Raw genomic sequence first — 20,483 nt, 5'->3', positions numbered from 1 at the left:
GTTTATAAATTAGGGGCCAACAAGTTTAGAATCTTCAGTAAATGTCGTAAGTATGGAAGACATCCTATGTTTGTGTGATTCGAGCTCCATTGAGGCGTGTGACGGCAAAGTCAGTATGTTTTTACTTTAGGTTATGAGGTGTGTGTGGGTATTTATGTGGGTTGGGTGCAGGCGGCCGGGCGCGGGCGGCGCGGCGGGCGCCATGCAGGCGGCGGGCGCGGCGAACGCGGCCATGAATCAGCTGCCGCCGCACATGCGACAGCAGATCAACCAGGCCGTGGGCCAGGCCGTCACGAACGCCGCCATGAACGAGCTCAGCTCCGCCTTCGCCAGATTCAAGTAAAGCGGGCCGCGAGCCGCGCTCACGGGCGCCCCCAGGCGCCTCTGGGCGCGGCGACCGAGCCACACTAACCCGAACGCACAACTCGTACCCGCAAGCGTTGTCGTGTACCACATTGTACGACGTGTCGTGCCGATCCCGCTCCGACATCGCCAACACTATTTGTATAGATTTGTTAGTCGGTTTAGCAAGTATATCGAAATATTAATTTATATACAAATATTTGATACAGTATATCGTGTCTTACATAAGAGGCGAGATAGATAAATAAGTATCGTTGCCGCAAATTACCAATGTGTCCACCCATTTGTTACGCTTACCGGTGTTGTCTGAGATCGAGATTTTGTGTAGTGCGTGCGCGACACTAACAGTTAAGCTTTTGTTGTTTGTGAAAAGTTGCTTCTGGACGGTACCCGAGTGTAGCCAATGTATTGTACAGTGCCTGACTAACATGACTGTTGTGCACATATTAACAGTTAGATCACTAGTGATTCGTTATCAATGTTACCATTTTAAGATAACGTCGCTAAGATAATGCCTTCGCCCGTACCTACTAAACTCCAATTAAATGTAATTATCAGTATGCCTAAGACAACTTGCTCAATCAGAAGTGACCAGACGATGAGGTTTTCTGAAGATCGCACACGATTTCAGTTATTTAAGAATTTGTTGTACCGGTATACATTCGTAAAAGCAATAAGATCTTTTAAAATTTAGTACTTAACGTGTATGAAATCGAACCAAATTCGTGTTAAGTATAAAATTCTCTATATGGAAATGGATGAATTCAGTATTAAATTTGATGAAATTATTGTTGAAGAGTGCTATTTATGATTAGCTGTACGGATATTCCACGATACGGATGGCGTATGTAATCTTTATTATTATAAATATTATTGAATATGTAATTACCTTTATTTAATGTAATTAATTGTAAATGTTACATTGAGTGGCTTATGATAAGTGTATAATGAATTGTGTAGATGAGCTGTACAAAGGGCCGTTTGCTGCGACAGCGCGCCCCGCGCGTGTCGAGCGGTGACCAGTCGGTCGCGCCGGGGACTAGCTAGTATGTCGGTCTGCCGCCTGCGATAGGGTCCGCGACAGCGGTAACCGGGAGATCTGTAGGCCCGCGGCGCCGGGGCCGCCCGTCCTCCGCAAGCCGCTCTGTGCCGCGCTAGGGGACTATCGAGCATATCATATTGTTTTGTATATGTGCTAGAGTTATATAACGCATTACATTAAGACGAGAGTGTTTATTTGTCGTTGATGCACTCGACACTATGTTCGCGTAGAGCTAGCTGCATAGATGCAGTTGTTGCAACTCGTTCTCACCTCAGTGTCTAGGTGTTTCGTAGCATTGAACTTGACCAGACGAGTCGCACGTTACTCTTCCGTCTCTAGTAGTGACGCAACGTATCTATTTATGCATTTAATATACGACGTGTACCCGAGCTTGGTTTATAATATTTAATCACGTTCGATTCACAATATTTGTAGTACTTAGGAAAATCAGTGACGCTTACCGTGATATTATCACTCGATGAAGGTTATGATCACACATCGCAAATAAAAACGAAACCGGCAGGCGCGATATAAGAGTACGCATCATAGTCTATATATACGCAATATAGTATAACAATCTTACGAGTATTCGTTACAAATGTGTGGTATGTCATATACACTCGTAAAATGCCAGGTACTTGTAACAAAGTACTTATAACATTATTGTAGCCCGTACTCATTGACGAACTCAAAACACAGCTTATTGTTGCGATGTCTGGTTGCGATATGTACCCGCGATCTTCTATTATTGCTGATAGCAATATATTTGGTCAATTATTAGAATGTTTTACCACGGTGATACAATATGAATTCGTTATTAAATGTAACATTTAAATAGGCATTTGAATTTAAATATTAACTTGCATCATATTGATAATATCAGCGTTGTGTCGTTCGCTTGCGTCCACGTTCAGTCATTAAGAGCCCAGTGGAAGTTTGGCGAGGCCGAGCACGATGTATGTAGTACGCGCCTCCACGGCGTCCGCGAGGTGGCGCAGCTGCGGCCGCCACAACCGAGTTCCTACATCACAAGTATTTAGCGCTGTAGCCATGCCATTGCTCTATCGATATTATATAGACGAATATGATACAATAGTTGTAATAAATCATCTAACGTTTTGCTCTCTCTCTATTGTTAATAGCGTTAGCGTACCATCGAATAAAGGTATAGGCAGTGATTGTTGGATTTGATATAGTTTATGAATATTGTTAATCTTATGCTGTATAAATAGAGTAATTAAACGCTATATGTGTACCAGAGATGTTTGATTTATTCCATTAGTTATACGCATATAAAGTAAATTTGGCTTTATATAAATAACAGTAAATTTCGGATGCAATATTCTACGGGAAATTTAGGTAAGCTTACTTTTAATTACGGTAAACATAAGATATAGAGTAGTGCAACGAAATAGGCACGTATTGTTTTACCAAGCTATGTTAAGACGTGCTTACTAAATTATGAACATAGTGATGATTTAAAGAAAAATTATAACTAAGCTTGGTTAAATAAATATACATTACATTAGTCGGCAAGTGAAGGTGCAGGTCTAGTAAAAAAACTTTCCCACAGGCTAGGAGAAAACTAGCACTTTAACATGGGCACGTTTTTCTCACTATATCTGTGGTTGTAGTATCATGTAAATGAGCTTCTCTGTGATCAGAATTTTATCCTATATCAGTGCTTTAAGATTAAAGTTGTCTGCAAACACGGTCACTCAGAAAGTCACATAAAAAATTCTGCCTCAATTTCGGTGTTTCTTATGTGGTGTTGCCATCTACGCATCTGATTGTACAGACCAGGGCGCTATATGTTTGCAGTAGTATAGTTTAGATGATTAAATATCTTGCCCGTTGTATTATTTTTAACCTCTGCCGTCTCTCGATCTTGATACTAGTACTAATTACCTTTAATGAGATTTAAAACCTTTTTAATATGAATAGTTGCATTTGTTTTCTTTCGTTCGATTTCGGATCCGCTAGAAGCTAAATGCGATTAGGTACCCACTGAAGGTGTTAAATTTGTGTAGCTATCAGATTAGCCCATTTACATGAAGATTATGATAGGCACGGCTTCCAGACGTCTGCGTCCGGCACATGCTTGTCTAGCGAATGAAATCAGGGAACGAAGCATGCGTTTCGCGTATTATTGCTATAATACAAACCACGTGTACGTAGTTATAGGTAACGGCGTAGAGATTTATTCGCATGAAACTAGTTATGCATTATGATACACAAAATAATAAGGAGCATGTTAAGAACTTATATATATATATCTAATTAGCCCTAAAATTACTGAAATCGAATGTTAGAATGCACGTCGTTGGTATTTAGTGTTTGCATTGTAACCTCAACAAACAACTGCTTGCTTAGCTTACAGCTGTGTGTAAGGTTATAACGAATGTACATATTGTTTCTGTCTTATTGGCCCTGTGGGTGGCATCAGGCAATAGAGAAAAATAAATGTTTCTTTATTACAATATGTTTGAATAAAACTCTGAGACTCAAGTTGTTTGATGCTCCTGCACTACTGTCTCATTACCAGTAGATATTTTTTTATTATATGTAACAAAGATGTTTTATCTGATAAAAGTGGGATTAGCAGTGCTGTAACCAGCTTTTGAGATAAAACAAACCTGTTTTTGTTAAATGACGAATGATATTTAATTAATGCTGTTTTTCGTGTGTAGCCGACCTGTTCCGAACGTGCCGCCGAAGTTGCCCGAGCGACCACAGAACGGACGACCATTTTGAACTCCTTCGCCGCCATGTTGTGATACGCTGCACTGTAAATATATAATATCCTATTTCTCTGTATATTGCTTTAATTCTATTTATTTAAGCGTTATTATGTTGCGGTCTGTAAGTTATAATTAAAGTTAGCATAATTTAGGATCGTTCAATTGAAATTAGTATTATCTATATGAAAGTCAGGTGTGATTGTGTCTTATTAAGTTGCGACTATGTGATAAGATGTTATTGAATCCCTTTTTATGAATTTAACGTTATGTAATCAAAAGAGTATACTTAGATGTTGCAAGCAAGACTTATTGAGAAGTGCGGTGTCCTATGAATATAATCAATATTTTTAATGTGACAATAATAATAGGTCAATCTATCCGTTATCGTTCAAGTAATCCAGAATGATTATTTTTGTGTAACGAAGCGCTCTGTAGGTTTCCTTAACTGATGTGTGTACACTACTATTATACATATATATAAATGTTGAGCACATCCACTGCCAGCGACCCGCTAGGCGGGTTATCTTCGTAAGCGCTTTTCGCTATAAAGCGTGTTATCGGCTACACTCGCAGCGCGTACCTCGCGCTGGCAGTGAATGGGGTAACTGAAACGACTTCATGTTAGACATGTTCCTAGTGTTATTTAAATTAATAAACTCGAAGAACTCTCGTGCGATATTATTTAATGTCAGAAATGCGTATTTAAAATTTCTAATGTAGGAAATTTTGATTTAAGTATTTCCTAATAGTATATAGTATATGTATATTCGAAGGCGTTTTGAAAAGTATTGGTTGTATGTGGTTATTGACCATTGTATCTATAATAATGGACTATGTAATTTTATACCATTGAAATTATGTATGTATTTAAAATTCCATATTATATTGCGTACATCTCATTGACATTGTAATTTATCAATAATTGTTATATTCTTATTAGAGCACACATTCATTTGGTCTAGGGTGTATATGGGTGTGGACGCTAAAGCTTGTACAGTCAGCGTCAAATACTTTGTAGCAACCAAAGTAGCCAAATAGTTCGGTACACCCTATATTTAGTATGGTGTAACGAACTATTTGGCCACTTTGACTGCTACAAAGTATTTGACGCTGACTGTACCATAACGAACAACAATTGTACATGTGTAGGTATGGAAATATTACATGTACCTACATTAGGCGCGTTCTGTAATGTTTACTGAACGCGCTTAATGCGCCATAATAACTATATTCAGCGGCTAGACCCATACAATTTATCCTTTTACACATTTACTGCCAGGAATGCGCTTAGTGAGCGCTCGTAACTTTTGCTCAGATGCCAGACAAGACAACCCGCGAGGCGGGTGGTTGCTAAAGGTAGCCATAGAGGGTTTCAGCGTCGGCGACGTTTGAGGTTAATAATTGTTTAAGTTTAGGTTCTAAGTCAAGTTTGATATCATTTTTAACTAAATCTAAGATTTAGACGTAGATTTAATTCCCAGAATCTTTAGAATTTGGAACCTTGACTTATTTAATCAAAGTTAAAATTTCGTTTTAGAATAAAGCCTTTATAAGCGCCTGGGACTCGGGAGGCTATACTAGATTTTAAATAATTGATTCAACGGTTTATAGTAAAAAACTTATTTTTTATGACACCATAAATGAATTCAGCATCCCAGATATATACGAAAACGATATCCAACTTAGCCTAGCAGCTTAAATGATATATATATATATATATATATATATATATATATATAAAGCCCCCACCCGCCTAAAATTTTACATCAAAAATCTTGGCTCCACTCCGTAAATCCATCCTTGGGTTCTAAAGACTAATCCTGCCAAAGGAAATCTTTTGTTCACGAAACGCCATATTTCATGAGCTACAAGTCTATACGCTTTTAAAGCTTAACAACTCTCAACTGAAAGTACTCGTAGTGTCCATTAATGTGTTAAAGGATCTCTTCCAGTTAATCTTCGTAGATATGTTTGATATGACTTAAATTATGAAATACATTTACGGTTTAATTCTTTGCCTGGCACTGAATGTGTTGAATCCAGTCGTCTAAAACAAGGGTTCTATTCAAACGGCGGCGAAAAAGCGACTAGCGATAGATTATTTACTCGCGCTAGAAACGTACATGTAGATGAATTCCGTGTCAATAAACATAATTCATATTAATCGTCACGCAAAGTGAGTTTTTTTTAAGAGAAAACTTTTTTCATGTCTATTTTCGCTCATCGTCGACGGTGGGATAGTTTCCATAGGTAATAGGTCGCTCAGATAATAAATATGCAGTAAATTAATCAAAGACACTGAGAATAACCGAGAGCATCAGCATTAAGTCAAAAGGTACAACGTGAATAGTTTCTTATGTAGGTGACCTGAAGAAATGTGTCGAAGTCTAGTCAAAAGTCCCATTTTTTCGCTTACTATAAGGATGAAATTTCCTTGTATCTTTATACGAATAACCTGTCAAAGCGTCCTTATGGCAAGCGTCAAAGTGGGACTTTTTGCTTGGAAGCGACACAAATAGAGCCAAGCAATTACGAAACTAATGAGCAGGGCCCGTACAATCGTACATTTTATGCCGTTGAAGCAAAAATTACGTAACTTAACATACAGGGCGTTTTTTTAACGCTACAAATTTTGATAAATAACCTATTGATGAGTAGAAAAATCAATGTACCTACTTGTTACGTAAAATATACTGTTCAAAATCCGACCGACCGGCTTGCGGCTATACAAATGTGGGAATCGTACCTATGTCATCGCGATAAGGTTTGAGAATTGTCCGTTGACATGATGATGGCTAATTCCTTGCGGTGACAATAAATTTTTGGCGCCAATTGTTTTCTTCTACCACTATTTAGGGGGAGTCGATTATATCGTACCAGTTTTCACTTAAACGTGGATATTTTGATTTTGAAAAACCATTATACGTCTTGTACAGTCAGCGTCAAATACTTCGTAACAGTCAAAGTAGCCAAATAGTTCGGTACACCATATATTTAGTATGATGTACCGAACTATTTGGCCACTTTGACTGCTACGAAGTATTTGACGCTGACTGTACCTTCATGTAAATTAATAATTTAATTTAATTTCAGCTATTGCTGATATAGCTACTTTTAACTGGCAGTTATATAACGGTATATAACATTGTGGGACAGAGACAACATAATACTAAAACACTATCAATATTTCATCATCAGCCAATATGCGAGCACTATAAATACTATACAAAAGTTAGGAGACTGTTATAACCCCATCTACTGAAACTGTTATTTATGTAACTGTCACTGTATGTCAATATTACTGTAATAGACTAAGAACTAATCCTGGGAAGCGGTACGTGAAAATGAGAGCAACGAAACTTAACACCAAACTCAAAACTTCAAAACTTGCATCACAGAAGTGGCCTGCATAACTTCCACCGATGAACGGCTGTTACCTGAATGTAATAATAAGAATGGTGTACAAATAATTATTAAGGCTCGTTGCTCTCATTGTCATGTACCATTATTAGGGGCTAGCTCTCCGTCTATAATATCTTCTAACTTCGAGTTTAATAGAAAATCGATTTTCTTAATTTAATTTTAAGAATATAATGAACCTTTTATTAGGCCGCAGACTGGCCACACGTGACCGGCGGCGCGAGCAGCGGTACGATCGTTGCCGCCTTCGGCCAGAACCGATTAATTCAAGTTAATTCATTTAAATCGAGTCGCACGAACCTACTGCTCGGGCCGCCCCGCTTGAGCGACTTGATCAAAATGTATAGAATTGAATGGTTCTGTTCTGGACGGCGGCGGCGGAAGCGGGCGCCGCAAGCGTATGTCAGGTCCGCGGTTTTCAACGCGTAAGGTATAAACTGATTTAAAAATTAAATGTAGAAGCATCGGCTCCCCGAGGCACTTGAGGATGTTCGAAGGTAGGCGGCATTTAGTGGCATTGTTTTCCCGGCCCGTGAACAATGCCGATACATCACACGCAAAGAGATTTAAAGACTAGTCAACATTTTTTATACTTTTTCTTGGAATTATTTTATACTTTTAACGTATTACTGTTATTAAGTGGCCTTTTTGACACTGTTTTAGAAATGACAAGCGTCAAATTTAATTTCTTAGCGGAATGCTATGAATATTGCTCGTAGTATACCTACTGTCGTGTTGTTACATATGTACGAGTAGATACCTGCCCATATTGGAAGACTTAATTTAACTCACCACTGACTGGTGCAGAACAATTTGTGGAAGGACCCACTATAAACGAAATAATTTCGTGACACCTCCACACTTTGTCACAGAAAGGTCTGTACAGTGTTAGCTTGGTCGGACTTTAGGCGATATTATTAGACACTAACAGTTGTGAGAAATTATGAATTATTCAATGTATGATTACACATTTATGGTTTAGCGGCCTGTGTGTATTAGTAAATAATAGAAAATCTTATACAATTATAATTTAACCTACAAACATAGCAATACCGATTTGCTGCTTATATCGCACTTACACTTATATTTGTAATTTTAGCTTATATTTTTCTTATCTTTTGTACAATTTTCTTTTAGTTTTGACACTGATAGATTGAGTTGTACCACACGTGACCGGCCGTAGAGGCCGGTATAAGCCGCGTGTTCGTCCCTGCCGATCATAAGTTTATCTTTAATACATTCCCTAAATGTGCATTGTTCACGCGCCAGGATTCTTTTGTATATAATTAATATGTAATTTAATGTAACATGGACTTGTTTATATTTCGCGTACTGTTGTACGCAATTGTAATAAATGTGTAATATAATAAATTATAAAAACAAGTATCTTTGTTTGTTCTTCGTTAGCGAACCTTAAACGTTATGTGGGCGGATCAATTTTGTTGTGTTATTCTTCTGTTCCGTTGTGCAGGGGATAATAGTGGCACACTTGTTAGAATAAATGTTGTCACGTTTGTCTAACGTCATTATTACAACGCTTAGTATGTAAGGGCTTTCTAGGTACCACAAAATGCATGTTCTAAGAGTTGTCCAAGGAAACATAACCATGGAAACGAGTGACAAGATAAAGTTATTTCACCCACGTAACCCTTTAACCCAGTAATGATACGGTTGCCTCAGAATAAATAATATTAATAGTACTACCGTACAGAAATGAAACTTCCTATTTTCCTGCTATCCTACAAAATCAGAGACTAATCATGTTGACCCTATCCCCTAATGTATGGCACTATCCCTTTCAGCTATTTAGGGTTGTTAAGTATCTAGTAAATTATCTAATTTGTGTGCGTAAAGGGACGCCAAGTTTGGCCAACCCTAATAACTTCTCGTAGCAACAGTGAGCCGAACGGAGCCGAGAGCGCCCGAAAGATCCAGTTTCACCCCACTGCGGTTGAGAAAAACGTTAAATTATAAAAATTGGCATTTTCTAAATCTCTTTTTAATAAGATATTTACACATAGGCCCGGACATAGAGACTTTTGGAATTCCAGTGGCCCCCCTAATTTTATCGGAGCCCCCTTCTCCATTTCAAAACATTGCTAGGTTTCCTTGGCCGCTAGGCCGGGCCTTGGGGGCCTAGGCGAAAATCCGGCCCTGTACGCAGGAATCCGACAAATATTCTACTCGGATGTAGGTAGGTAAATAGAAAAAAAAAACTCTGTTTTTATTTCAATCAATTGTTATTATATTTAGGTAAGTATATAGGGACAAACATAAAAACATTTTTGCCTAAAATCGGTAAAAACCGAAATCAAATAAAATTTATACCTACATATAAAGCTAATAGGTAAATCTATATACTTACTTTGGGTGCTTTGGGTGAATCTCCTAATGTACGGAGCGAGTGATACATGTCTTAATTAGCTAGAAACAAATGGTAATAAGTAGTACTTTGTTTAGATGCTTATTAAACGACCTAGAAAAGAGATATATTTAAATCCCACAGCAAACATGCATACTTGTCCAGTCACATCTGAAAACATTGATATACACTACCTTAATATATGGGCAATAAGGTCGCGTGTACATATTTTTGGGATTATGTCCGTATCCATATTTTCAGACGTAACTGTACTGTAAAGCATGCAATGCAACGATAATTTGTAATATCATACTAGAATCCTGATAGATCCCGTAATTAAAATAATACAAATAAAATAAGATAAATCAATTCCATTGCAGATCCGTAAAATGACTGGAGTATTGTGACAAAATTAGGGTAAAATATATGAAAATTATATGTCAACTATGGAGTCCGTGGGGCACGATGTGAGCGGGGTACACTATAACACGAGTTTTTAGCAGTCTGTGAAATACACAAACTGGATGAAATCAACGAAATCCACTTTCTATCTCAAAGCAAATTCATTAATCGACAATAGCTTTGCCCTTTTTAGGGTTCCGTACCCAAAGGGTCAAACGGGACCTTATTACTGAGACTTCGCTGTCCGTCCGTCCGTCCGTCTGTCACCAGGCTGTATCTCATGAACCGTGACAGTTAGCTAGTTGAAATTTCTACAGATTATGTATTTCTGTTGCTGCTATGACAACAAATACTAAAAATATAATAAAATGAATATTTAAGGGGGGCTCCCATACAAAAAACATATTTTTACGTACGGTACGGAACCCAACGTGCGCGAGTCCGACTCGCACTTGGCCGTTTTTTTTTATTTGCACTTCTCGGTTAAAAACTCGCTCATTGCTGTTCTCTTCTCGCTGATCATCGCCGGTCGGACAACAGCATTAAGTCTCATATTATTATGTAGCAACAAAGTACACTTGCAATCAGGAATTCAGGATACAAGGACAGGTTGACTTGAACGGGAAATATTAGTGCCTATTGATTAAAGACTTTTTGTAAAAACTCAAAAAGGGCTTTTAGTAATTAATTAATAACTTTAGTATTAGTATGTTTGTTTAGTTCTGTTAGTTTGGTTATTGTGTATTTTGTAGCTTGTATTGAAGTAACTAGTGATTACTTTTAGTATTAAGCACTGTATCATCTACTAATGTGAAAACAGTTGTCAATCGCTCTCGCAGACTGCCAAGATACAGGCTCAACCTAGTTTGGAGTCTAATGGATATATCTCTCACATGTATACAACCCTTATGATAATATATTATTTGTATTTGTAATCAATAGACATAATTTTAAACATTATAATTATTTATTTTGTGATTATTGCTAATTCTAAAATTTAATTTTAATAATTTAAGCATTTTTAAGTGTCCCTATTTATTGCTATTTTAATGTGTACGTTATTTTAATATTTTTATTGTAATATGGATCATATTATTATAGATCATAATAGCTGTAATAAAGAGATAATTGAATTGAATTAACCGATATTGTTCGTTGTTGGTTATATCATGGAAGTTATAAAAATCCCGATGCGAAATGCAATCTAAATCAGTTCAGCGGTTAAGAAGAACAGTGAACAGGTAACAGAGAGACAGACAGAAAGGCAAAGTTACTTAGGTTCGTGCGCATTCATAACATTGGGAGGGTGCGGATGATTACTTAAAACTTTCGTTCCATTATTATACCTCAACTATTCCCACATTAGCACATTATGCAAGTAACTTATGTTCTTCCACAGAGGGCAGGATGCGTAATGAGTAAGCGGTGCCTCCGCGGACACAGCTAGTACCTAAATAAATATAGTAAGTAAATAGATGTGAACCAAACTATAAGCCTGTCACTTCTCAGGTGGTTGGCAAAGAAGATTAAAACTATAGTTCTTTTTTTAGCGTTAGGAAGAAGGTAAGCGATCTTGAAGTGTATTTTTATTAAAAATCACTTGAATAATAAGTCACTACCAATATGTAACAATTATAAATCATATACGATCTTTTACATACTTTTGCTTTCATAAGTAATATATTTTTTTTTTAAAGCGTATTTCAATAATTTTCAATAAAAATACACTCAAGATCGTTTACCTTTTTCCTGATGCTATAAAAACGAGCTAATTATAGGTAGTTTATATATTACATATTTCCTTAATATTAGCTCACATTATTTAAGTTGATCAATGCAGCCAAGTCTTCAACCATTCCGTATCTGAGCATAATAACTTCTTACCAACTGCCTCAGTTAAACGGTAGACTTATATGTACCTAATCTTAGACATATACATAGAAAAGTTTTATTTAACATCACAAATATCGCACTGGTACATTCGAACATAAAATCTTAAAACTACTAAAACAATTTAATACTAAGATGCGTTGACTGACATATAAACAACGTGAGGAAAAAGGGGCTCGACTCAGGATAAAGTTGCAGTGAATGTACTGCAACTCTGGTTTTCAGTCGGACCCTAGTAATAAAAACAAAACGTAAGAAAATACATTTCTAAACAAAACATTCAGACAAAACATTAGGAAGGGGAAAATAAGAAAAAGTTAGATGGGTGTATATGTGACCGAACGGAGTGCAATTTATAAAATGATTTGTGTATCTACTGTGTGCTTTAGTTTGTGTACAATATCATATTAGAGTATTTTAATAACGCAATGTTTTTTTGTACTATTAGAAGAAATTAAATTATTTTCAGATTTTTTTTTGTATAGAGATTTATTTCAGTTTACTATGTTTTTTCGTATATATAGGTTAGGATAGGATATATAGTTGAGTGTGAAGTGCATACGTATGTATTAAGAATATAGTTAATGAATGATGTTTGGCTGGGTTATTATAAGAGATATAATCTTTATATACAAGAGCGCATGTAAAGTTCTCGAAATGTTCCAGCAGCCTAAAACGTAAACAAACCTAAGTTTAATTTCTCCTTTCCCCTCCTAATAATTGCTAATTGCCAAATCGCATGATGCGGAGCGGGTTTTAACAATGTGAAAACGTTTCCGAAAACAAGCTACGCGCACTTATGGTGTATTTACTCGCTTTGAATATTAATATATCTTACTATTAATATGCCATTTAGTGAATTCTTATCTTAGTTAGTGCGATTACGACCTGGTTTTCTATAAGGGAGCATGAAAATAGGCTTTACACATACTTACAGGTGGCAAAAAATTGTACGGAGCTAAATTTTTCTAATTTTAAATGAATCCTGTTCAGTTTAGGATGAAAAATTTAGTTCATAGTCTTATATTACTGGTCAGGCTTTACCTAAACAGCTGAATCGATTTATTTTATTTATTTATTTGGGATTGTCATATATATAATATATTATTTTTATAGCAATTATATAGGCATCATTGCGTCAAATGATAATACCTACTATTAACAATTATATTAAACCAGATTACTTTAATGTAGTTAATGAAATTCGACATAATACATAATCTCCGACAAGTTATGCCGCGGTAATCTTCAGTAGGTAGATACTTACGCCTGTACACCGCGCCATGACAAAAACACCTTCCATCATTACGATTTAATGAAGAGAGAAAACCATTAGGAACTTGCCTTGATTAAATCGTCGGCGAGCAATTGTCGACTCAGATGGCGCCCTGCCTCGCTACTCGCATAATACTAGGTCATTTCACACGATAGTTGCCTTCATTGTCCCTGTCTGACCTTTGGTACGATTTAAATGTTGGACAAGGATGTATACACAAAGCCGACCGACGCCTGTCGCGGGCAGGTCCTCGGTAAGAGCCACAGTATGGCCTCTAATCGCACCGACACGATTCTGATTACGTGTGATTGTCATATCAATCATTTCCCCTATCAAATTATTCAGTGGCCAGTAATTCTATCGCCTTCGCCTGTCCGTGGTAATGCCCGAAGAGATGGCCCAAAACTGTGGAGTGGTGATACTGTGATGGGTAGATGCGTAGCGTAAAACAACCAGACTCCATTAAAAATATTCGTAATGTATCGTTTGTTATGGTTTATAAGTAGGTAAGGTAAATAAAAAAAGTTTCATATGACAATAAATTCCCAAAAAAATCTTATAAATTATTTTACTCAGTACTTTAAAGTGATAGATTAAACAATGTATTAAGTTGCAAACATATTTGTTTTTTGCAACCCTTTCTTCTTTAAGTCTGTGAAACAAGATGTAGCAACTAGGTACCTATTGGGGCGCATTTTCTTTGGTCCATGGGGCCCGCGTACGCCGCGTGCCTTGCCGACCTGTTTTCTTTTTACAATACAAAGAAGAAAATCTTTATGTACTTACGTCAAGATACTTGCATCGGGCAATTAATGTTCATACTCAGTATTAAAATTATTAGAAATAATATTCGTTGCATGTAACTATATGTAAAGAAGTACGCTGGTGTTCTAAGCCCAACTCATTATTCCGGGCGGGTTTGGTGTGTGCCGAGTCTACCCTCGCACGGCATCGCCAGCCGAACGGAAACATTCGGTCGCACTTAGTCTCGCTTTGTTACTCGATGGATTGTAATTCATATGCTATAAGTGTGTGTAGGTACACAGTTAAAACGAAAATTAGTGAGAAAATTGGCCCCGTGGCTATTGCCGTTGTGTGCTACATAAACCTAACTGTACCCTTTCAGAATTAAATTAGGTACCACGTTTATTTACCTGTGACGCTGAGTACCGGGACAATTCACAATTGATGATGCCTTGACGTATTTGACAAATGACTCTTTAATTCGGTCGTATACTAATTAAAGAAACAGGAATTAGTACTTACACTAATTAAAAGAAAAACTGCTTACTTTGGACATGTAAACAGATATGACAAATATAACATTGCTAAAGGGATAATAGAGGGAAAAATCAAAGGGAAAAGGGGCAGAGGGAAAAGAAGAACAACATGGATGGATAACCTTAGGAGTTGGACGGGAATAAGCGCTGCCGCGCTGGGCAGAAAGAGTTCAGTACTGTGGTAGCCGACATCCGTAGAGGAGTTGGCACCTGAAGAAGAAGGTCGTATACTAGATATATGTATAAGTATGTTTTGATATTGCAGCTGGCGCATTTTTTGCACAAAAACTCAGTCTCACTGTGCAGAGGGGGAAGGCGGCCAGTGTCCTGGGAACAATGCCTCAGACTCATTTAGGTTTAGATTTCAGATTCAAAATCTATTTTCCTTGCGAAATCCTTGTTTAGTGGATCAATCAGGTTCATGCAAGCAATCCCAAAACAAGAGCTAACAATAACATGGTACGTTATTTCAAATGTGTTACTTATAGGTACCCTTTTCTAATGATGTACAACACGGTATCATTCTTTGATTATTAGTGTCCATTTGAAATAATTTTGCACCACCTTTAATAGCACAAAGAGTGGGAGTGTCATTGTACAGTCAGCGTCAAATACTTTGTTGCATCAAAAGTAGCCAAATAGTTCGGTACACCATATATTTAGTATGGTGTACCGAACTATTTGGCCACTTTGACTGCTACAAAGTAGCCAAATAATTCGGTACACCATATATTTAGTATGGTGTACCGAACTATTTGGGCACTTTGACTGCTACGAAGTATTTGACGCTGACTGTACCTTAACATCATATTTTCTTAAAAATTTGCCATGCCTTGGTCTGACTTTATTTTCTAATTCATGACAGACTAAGGATATCATGAGGGCAAAAATTGCTCATTGTCGTTATTTATTTAGCTACAAGATGAAACCATTTAATTAAAAAATAAAGGAATTTATTTTTTAATTAAATGGTACGTAACATACGCATCTACCTACTTGTAATTAAACTACTTGTTATTTATAAAGAACTTAATAAATAAGTGTAGGCAGGTAGGTAAGGCAGGGTGTAACCTATCATGAGACTCACTCTATGTACATACCTGAACTAATAATACTCCTCGCCGCCGCTAATTTTATAAATGATATCACAAAACAAATAAAAACTATTCAGCTGCATTTAATACTTTTGAATTGCCTCACTTAGCGTAAAGAAACTTCGTGGGGGATGTTATAAAATTATAATGAGTATAGGTATATCTTATCTAAGGTCGATGTCAGCATGACATATATATATATATATATATATATATATTCCATGCTGTTTGTATGCGGAGCTGTTATATCGTGGCCCCGCACCCAACTAACCACGGCAATAGACAAACTTAATAAAACACAAAGACTATATTAGCATGCGTAGCTGCGACGGGATGTATGAGAACTACCTCAACTGCGGCGCTAGAAATAATTATAGGATTCCTGCCACTACACATATGCATACAGAAAGATGCAGCGGCCACGGCCCTTCGGTTGAAAAACCTAAACCTATGAACAACTCTCAATTCACCGCACAAGAAGATCTATGGAAATATGATCTCAAAAATGCCAATGCTGGAGGCGCCAATAGACAAAATACCAAAAACTATTATCTTCAGGAAAGACTACGCCATATCTTTAACAGAAGATCCGAAGGAAGGACTGTACCAAACAAACCTAACAATATTTACAGATGACTCGAAAACAAATGAAGGGACAGGATGTGGTGTCTTCTCGGAGGACCTGAACATACACATCTCAAACCCCCTGGTTGAACACAATACGGTATTCCAAGCTGAATGTGTAGGAATAATAGGAGCTTGCAATGCGATAAAAAGACGACAAGTAAAACATGAAAATATACTAATACTGTCAAACAGTAAATCGGTACTACAAGCACTATGTAGCGACAAACTTACATCAGAACTCATGCTCGAAGCCTCACTGAAGTGAGCAAAGAAGGCAATAAAGTAACAATACAATGGATAAAGGGACACAGCGGATGAACTAGCCAGAAAAGGTTCAGAAACATCTGCACATGGATCCGAACCCATCATACCCCTACCAGTATCCTACATACAAAACCAGCTAGACCAACATCACAAACAACTGCACAATAAATACTGGGCTAAAATGAACACATGTAAGCAGACTAAAGAAATTCTACCGGAACAAACAACAAGCTCACCAAAATGCTACTGAAAACACCCAGACACAAACTACGAAAAATAGTAGGATTAATTACCGGACATAACACATTAAACAAACACCTACATAATGGGTAAAACGGACAGCCCATGTGCAGAGCTTGCATGGAAGAAGAGGAAACAGCGAAACATATTACGAGTATCCTAGATTGTAAACAGGTAGAAGTATACAGGAACAAATACCTAGGGACTCCGTGCACCCTAAAGGAGGCAGTTAGCAACCTGAAGACATTGCTAGGTTTCGTGGTGGAGCTGGGGTGGCTAGTAGTGCTACCTCGTTTTCACGCAAAATAGGCACAATGGTTGTCGATTTGCGGAAAATGCCTAGTATAACTAACGAACTATATATATGTCCTAGTCAAAAGAGGTGAAGGCATGGTGCCATCTATTGGGCATTAGTTAGCATGTCGAGCATTAAAGCGTTACTCAGACTCAGACCTCATTATGAAAACTACACTCCGTAATAAGTTTAAGCTGTTTAGATGTTATCAAAAACCAGCCAAGAGCATGTCGGGCCATGCTCAGAGTAGGGTTCCTTAGTTATTCTTCCGTCACAATAAGCTAAACTGGAGCTTAAAGTATGGTAGATTGTTAACCAAGGGATGAACTGTGGGTGTACGTCTTTTTACTATGAAGGGGAAACTTTTTGCGATAACTCAAAAACAGCTAAACTGATCATATCTGCTATAGTTTTCATTTAATGTCTCTCTTAAGCTCTATTTCCAAGATTTTTTTCATATTTTTTGGACCTATGGTTCAAAAGTTAGAGGGGGGGGGGGGACACATATTTTTTTTCTTTCAGAGCAATTATCTCCGAATATATTCACTTTATCAAGAAATGTTTGTTGAAGACCCCTATTAATTTTGAAAGACCTTTCCAACGATATCCCACACAAAAAAAAAAATATTCACCCCCACTTTACGTGTAGGGGAGGTACCCTAAAAAATTTAAATTTTTAGATTTTATTATACGACTTTGTCGGCTTTATTGATTTATATATCCATGCCAAATTTCAGCTTTCTAGCACTAACGACCACGGAGCAAAGCCTCGGACAGACAGACAGACAGACAGACAGACGGACATGGCGAAACTATAAGGGTTCCTAGTTGACTACGGAACCCTAAAAAAGGCGGCATAGAAGTAGGTAATATAAAAAACCCACCTTTAAATAAATAATTTATGAACAGTATCAAAGTTAAGTGCCTCATAACCAATTGTGCCGACCGACAACGCCGGTACGAAAACACATGTACTTAATAATCTCAACAGGGCCTGTTAATCGGTTAGTTTATGGCTAATCAGTCATAGTGTTAACCTTAGTGGGCTAAGTCACGATAGCCCCCGTGTGACCCGCGATTAGCTATGTAAATCAAACCAAATTACATTGCCGGTTACTGAAACAGCTACAAAGCGGCTGATGCCGGTAGGAGTTTAAGAGTATAAATACTTACAAAGGCAAAGATGAAGAATGGAACGTTTTAATTTTTAATAGGTAGATATATAAGTATAGTATAACATATAGACAAAACTTCTCTATACGGTTTAGAGAGGTAAATAGTTACATATATAAGTATAGTGTAACATATAGACAAAACTTCTGTATACGGTTTAGAGAGGTTAATAGTTAGATATATAAGTATATAGTGTAACATATAGACAGAACTTCTCTATACGGTTTAGAGAGGTAAATAGTTACATATATAAGTATAGTGTAACATATAGACAAAACTTCTGTATACGGTTTAGAGAGGTTAATAGTTAGATATATAAGTATATAGTGTAACATATAGACAGAACTTCTCTATACGGTTTAGAGAGGTTAATAGTTAGATATATAAGTATAGTGTAACATATAGACAAAACTTCTCTATACGGTTTAGAGAGGCTCTAGATTTCATAGACTGACTAGACAGTTTTTTGTTGTTTTTTCTCATGCTCTGAAAATGGGCCATTGTTGTTCTATGAAGTATGCAAAAAGTGTTACGTTTCTGCTCTAGAGGATTTTACTTTCCAAACCGTTTTTTTATTTTGTTTTTTCGATGAGCATTTAAAGTTTGGTATTAATTGAATTTGTTGTACAATTTCCATTCTGATATTAAACACTCCATGCCGTAAATAATGATACTTTTACCTAAATTGTTAATTGAAAGTCAAAGAAATGAGTGCCTTTCGTCCCTTGGTTAACAATACATATACTATTTTTATTTTTTATAAAAACTAATTCAATGTTGCATATAGCGTTGTTGTAATATGCGTATTACATTTAACTCAACCAAACAATTGAAAAGTGTGACATATCAATGTAATTTCGAACATCGATCGTCAAAGATGGTATTTACGTTTAGTAGTAGATGTAAGAACTCACACTACACACTAATCAATATGTAAACAGGACCTAAGGCAAGTGTACACGCTCGTAAGGGCCTTATAGGATAAAAATAATTATTTGATTATCTCCGAAATGGAGTTAATTAGAATGCCGGTGTCTTTGAGAAAGTTACTTAATTTAAGCTCAGGGATGCACCCTCGAAATAGACGGAAATAAAAAAAAACACGGTGTATATTAATTAGGTATGTACCTTCTTTATTTTTTAACCTATTTAAAATTCTTCCCTAATTATAGAAAATTAGTAAAATCCTTAAGAAAAAATAATTTAAGTATAAGTTAAATCATTCCCTCCATTATTCTCTTAAAAAAAGCGTCAAAATTATTTGAATTAATTGCCCTAATTAAAGCAGTGCCGGTGACAGGTATCTGTTTTGTAGTATACGAATCGAGTTATACTTGTACACGGTCACAACATTTTGTCTACTCTTAAGTCGTAGCAGTAAATACAAATTTAGCTTGAAGCGATGCTATCTGGAGCGGCTCACGCGTGGCCGCCGGTACAAAGCCCTCTGATAAACGGTGGTTATGTAATTAAACAGTTGTCTAATTTAATTGGCAATAGGCGAGTTTCCCACAAGTCAGAAAGTCACCCTCGCTCATTACACCGAAATATGGCGGTGTTATTATATCGCAGTAATTACAGGTGAGGCAGCTAACGCACGGTGGCGGTGCACTGCGAGACCGCGGCGCTCGGCTCGCTGTGACAGCTGCCCACTACATTGATTTATTAAACTGCAACATTCCAACATATTAAGTACGAGTATACTTACTGCTTAATCTCTTTCCAAGCCGCCCTTTACACTTATGTATATGACTTTTTTTGCCTATAGATGCATCTAATTTTTAATACTACGTCTGTGGAAAACAAGCATACGGCTCGTAAGCAAGCAGTCTCCGTAGCCTACGCACCCTCGTTGAACTCTGGCAACCTTACTCACCGACAGGAAAGGAATACAACACAATAGAGTTAGTTAATGAAAATTAAAGAAATACTTGCATACATAGTTGTGGGTACTTATTAAAACTAGTATTTATCGGAAGAATATAAAATATGTTATTTTTGTAGATAAATCGGT

At 37.0% G+C, this 20,483-nt stretch overlaps 1 protein-coding gene across 12 annotated transcripts in view; it reads left to right on the top strand.

The window, feature by feature from the left end:
* Positions 1-8,950, top strand: part of LOC133523492 (dynamin) — a 58,303-nt gene extending 49,353 nt beyond the window's left edge. For 9 of the 12 annotated variants that reach the window (XM_061859141.1, XM_061859170.1, XM_061859148.1 and 6 more), the window contains 2 exons: positions 172-339; positions 4,096-8,950. In XM_061859141.1, coding sequence (XP_061715125.1) covers positions 172-339; positions 4,096-4,159 — 232 coding nt within the window. In that variant the 3' untranslated portion in view covers positions 4,160-8,950. Of the gene's footprint in view, positions 1-171; positions 340-4,095 lie in introns of those variants that run through there. The other 3 variants (XR_009800245.1, XM_061859192.1, XR_009800243.1) reach the window with 2 other exon arrangements.
* Positions 8,951-20,483: the final 11,533 nt, after the last annotated feature.

The sequence above is a fragment of the Cydia pomonella genome, chromosome 1 (genome assembly GCF_033807575.1).
Source record: "Cydia pomonella isolate Wapato2018A chromosome 1, ilCydPomo1, whole genome shotgun sequence".
NCBI lineage: Eukaryota > Metazoa > Arthropoda > Insecta > Lepidoptera > Tortricidae > Cydia > Cydia pomonella.
Note: the sequence above shows the minus strand (reverse complement) of the source record. Positions and strands in the feature narration are given on the sequence as shown.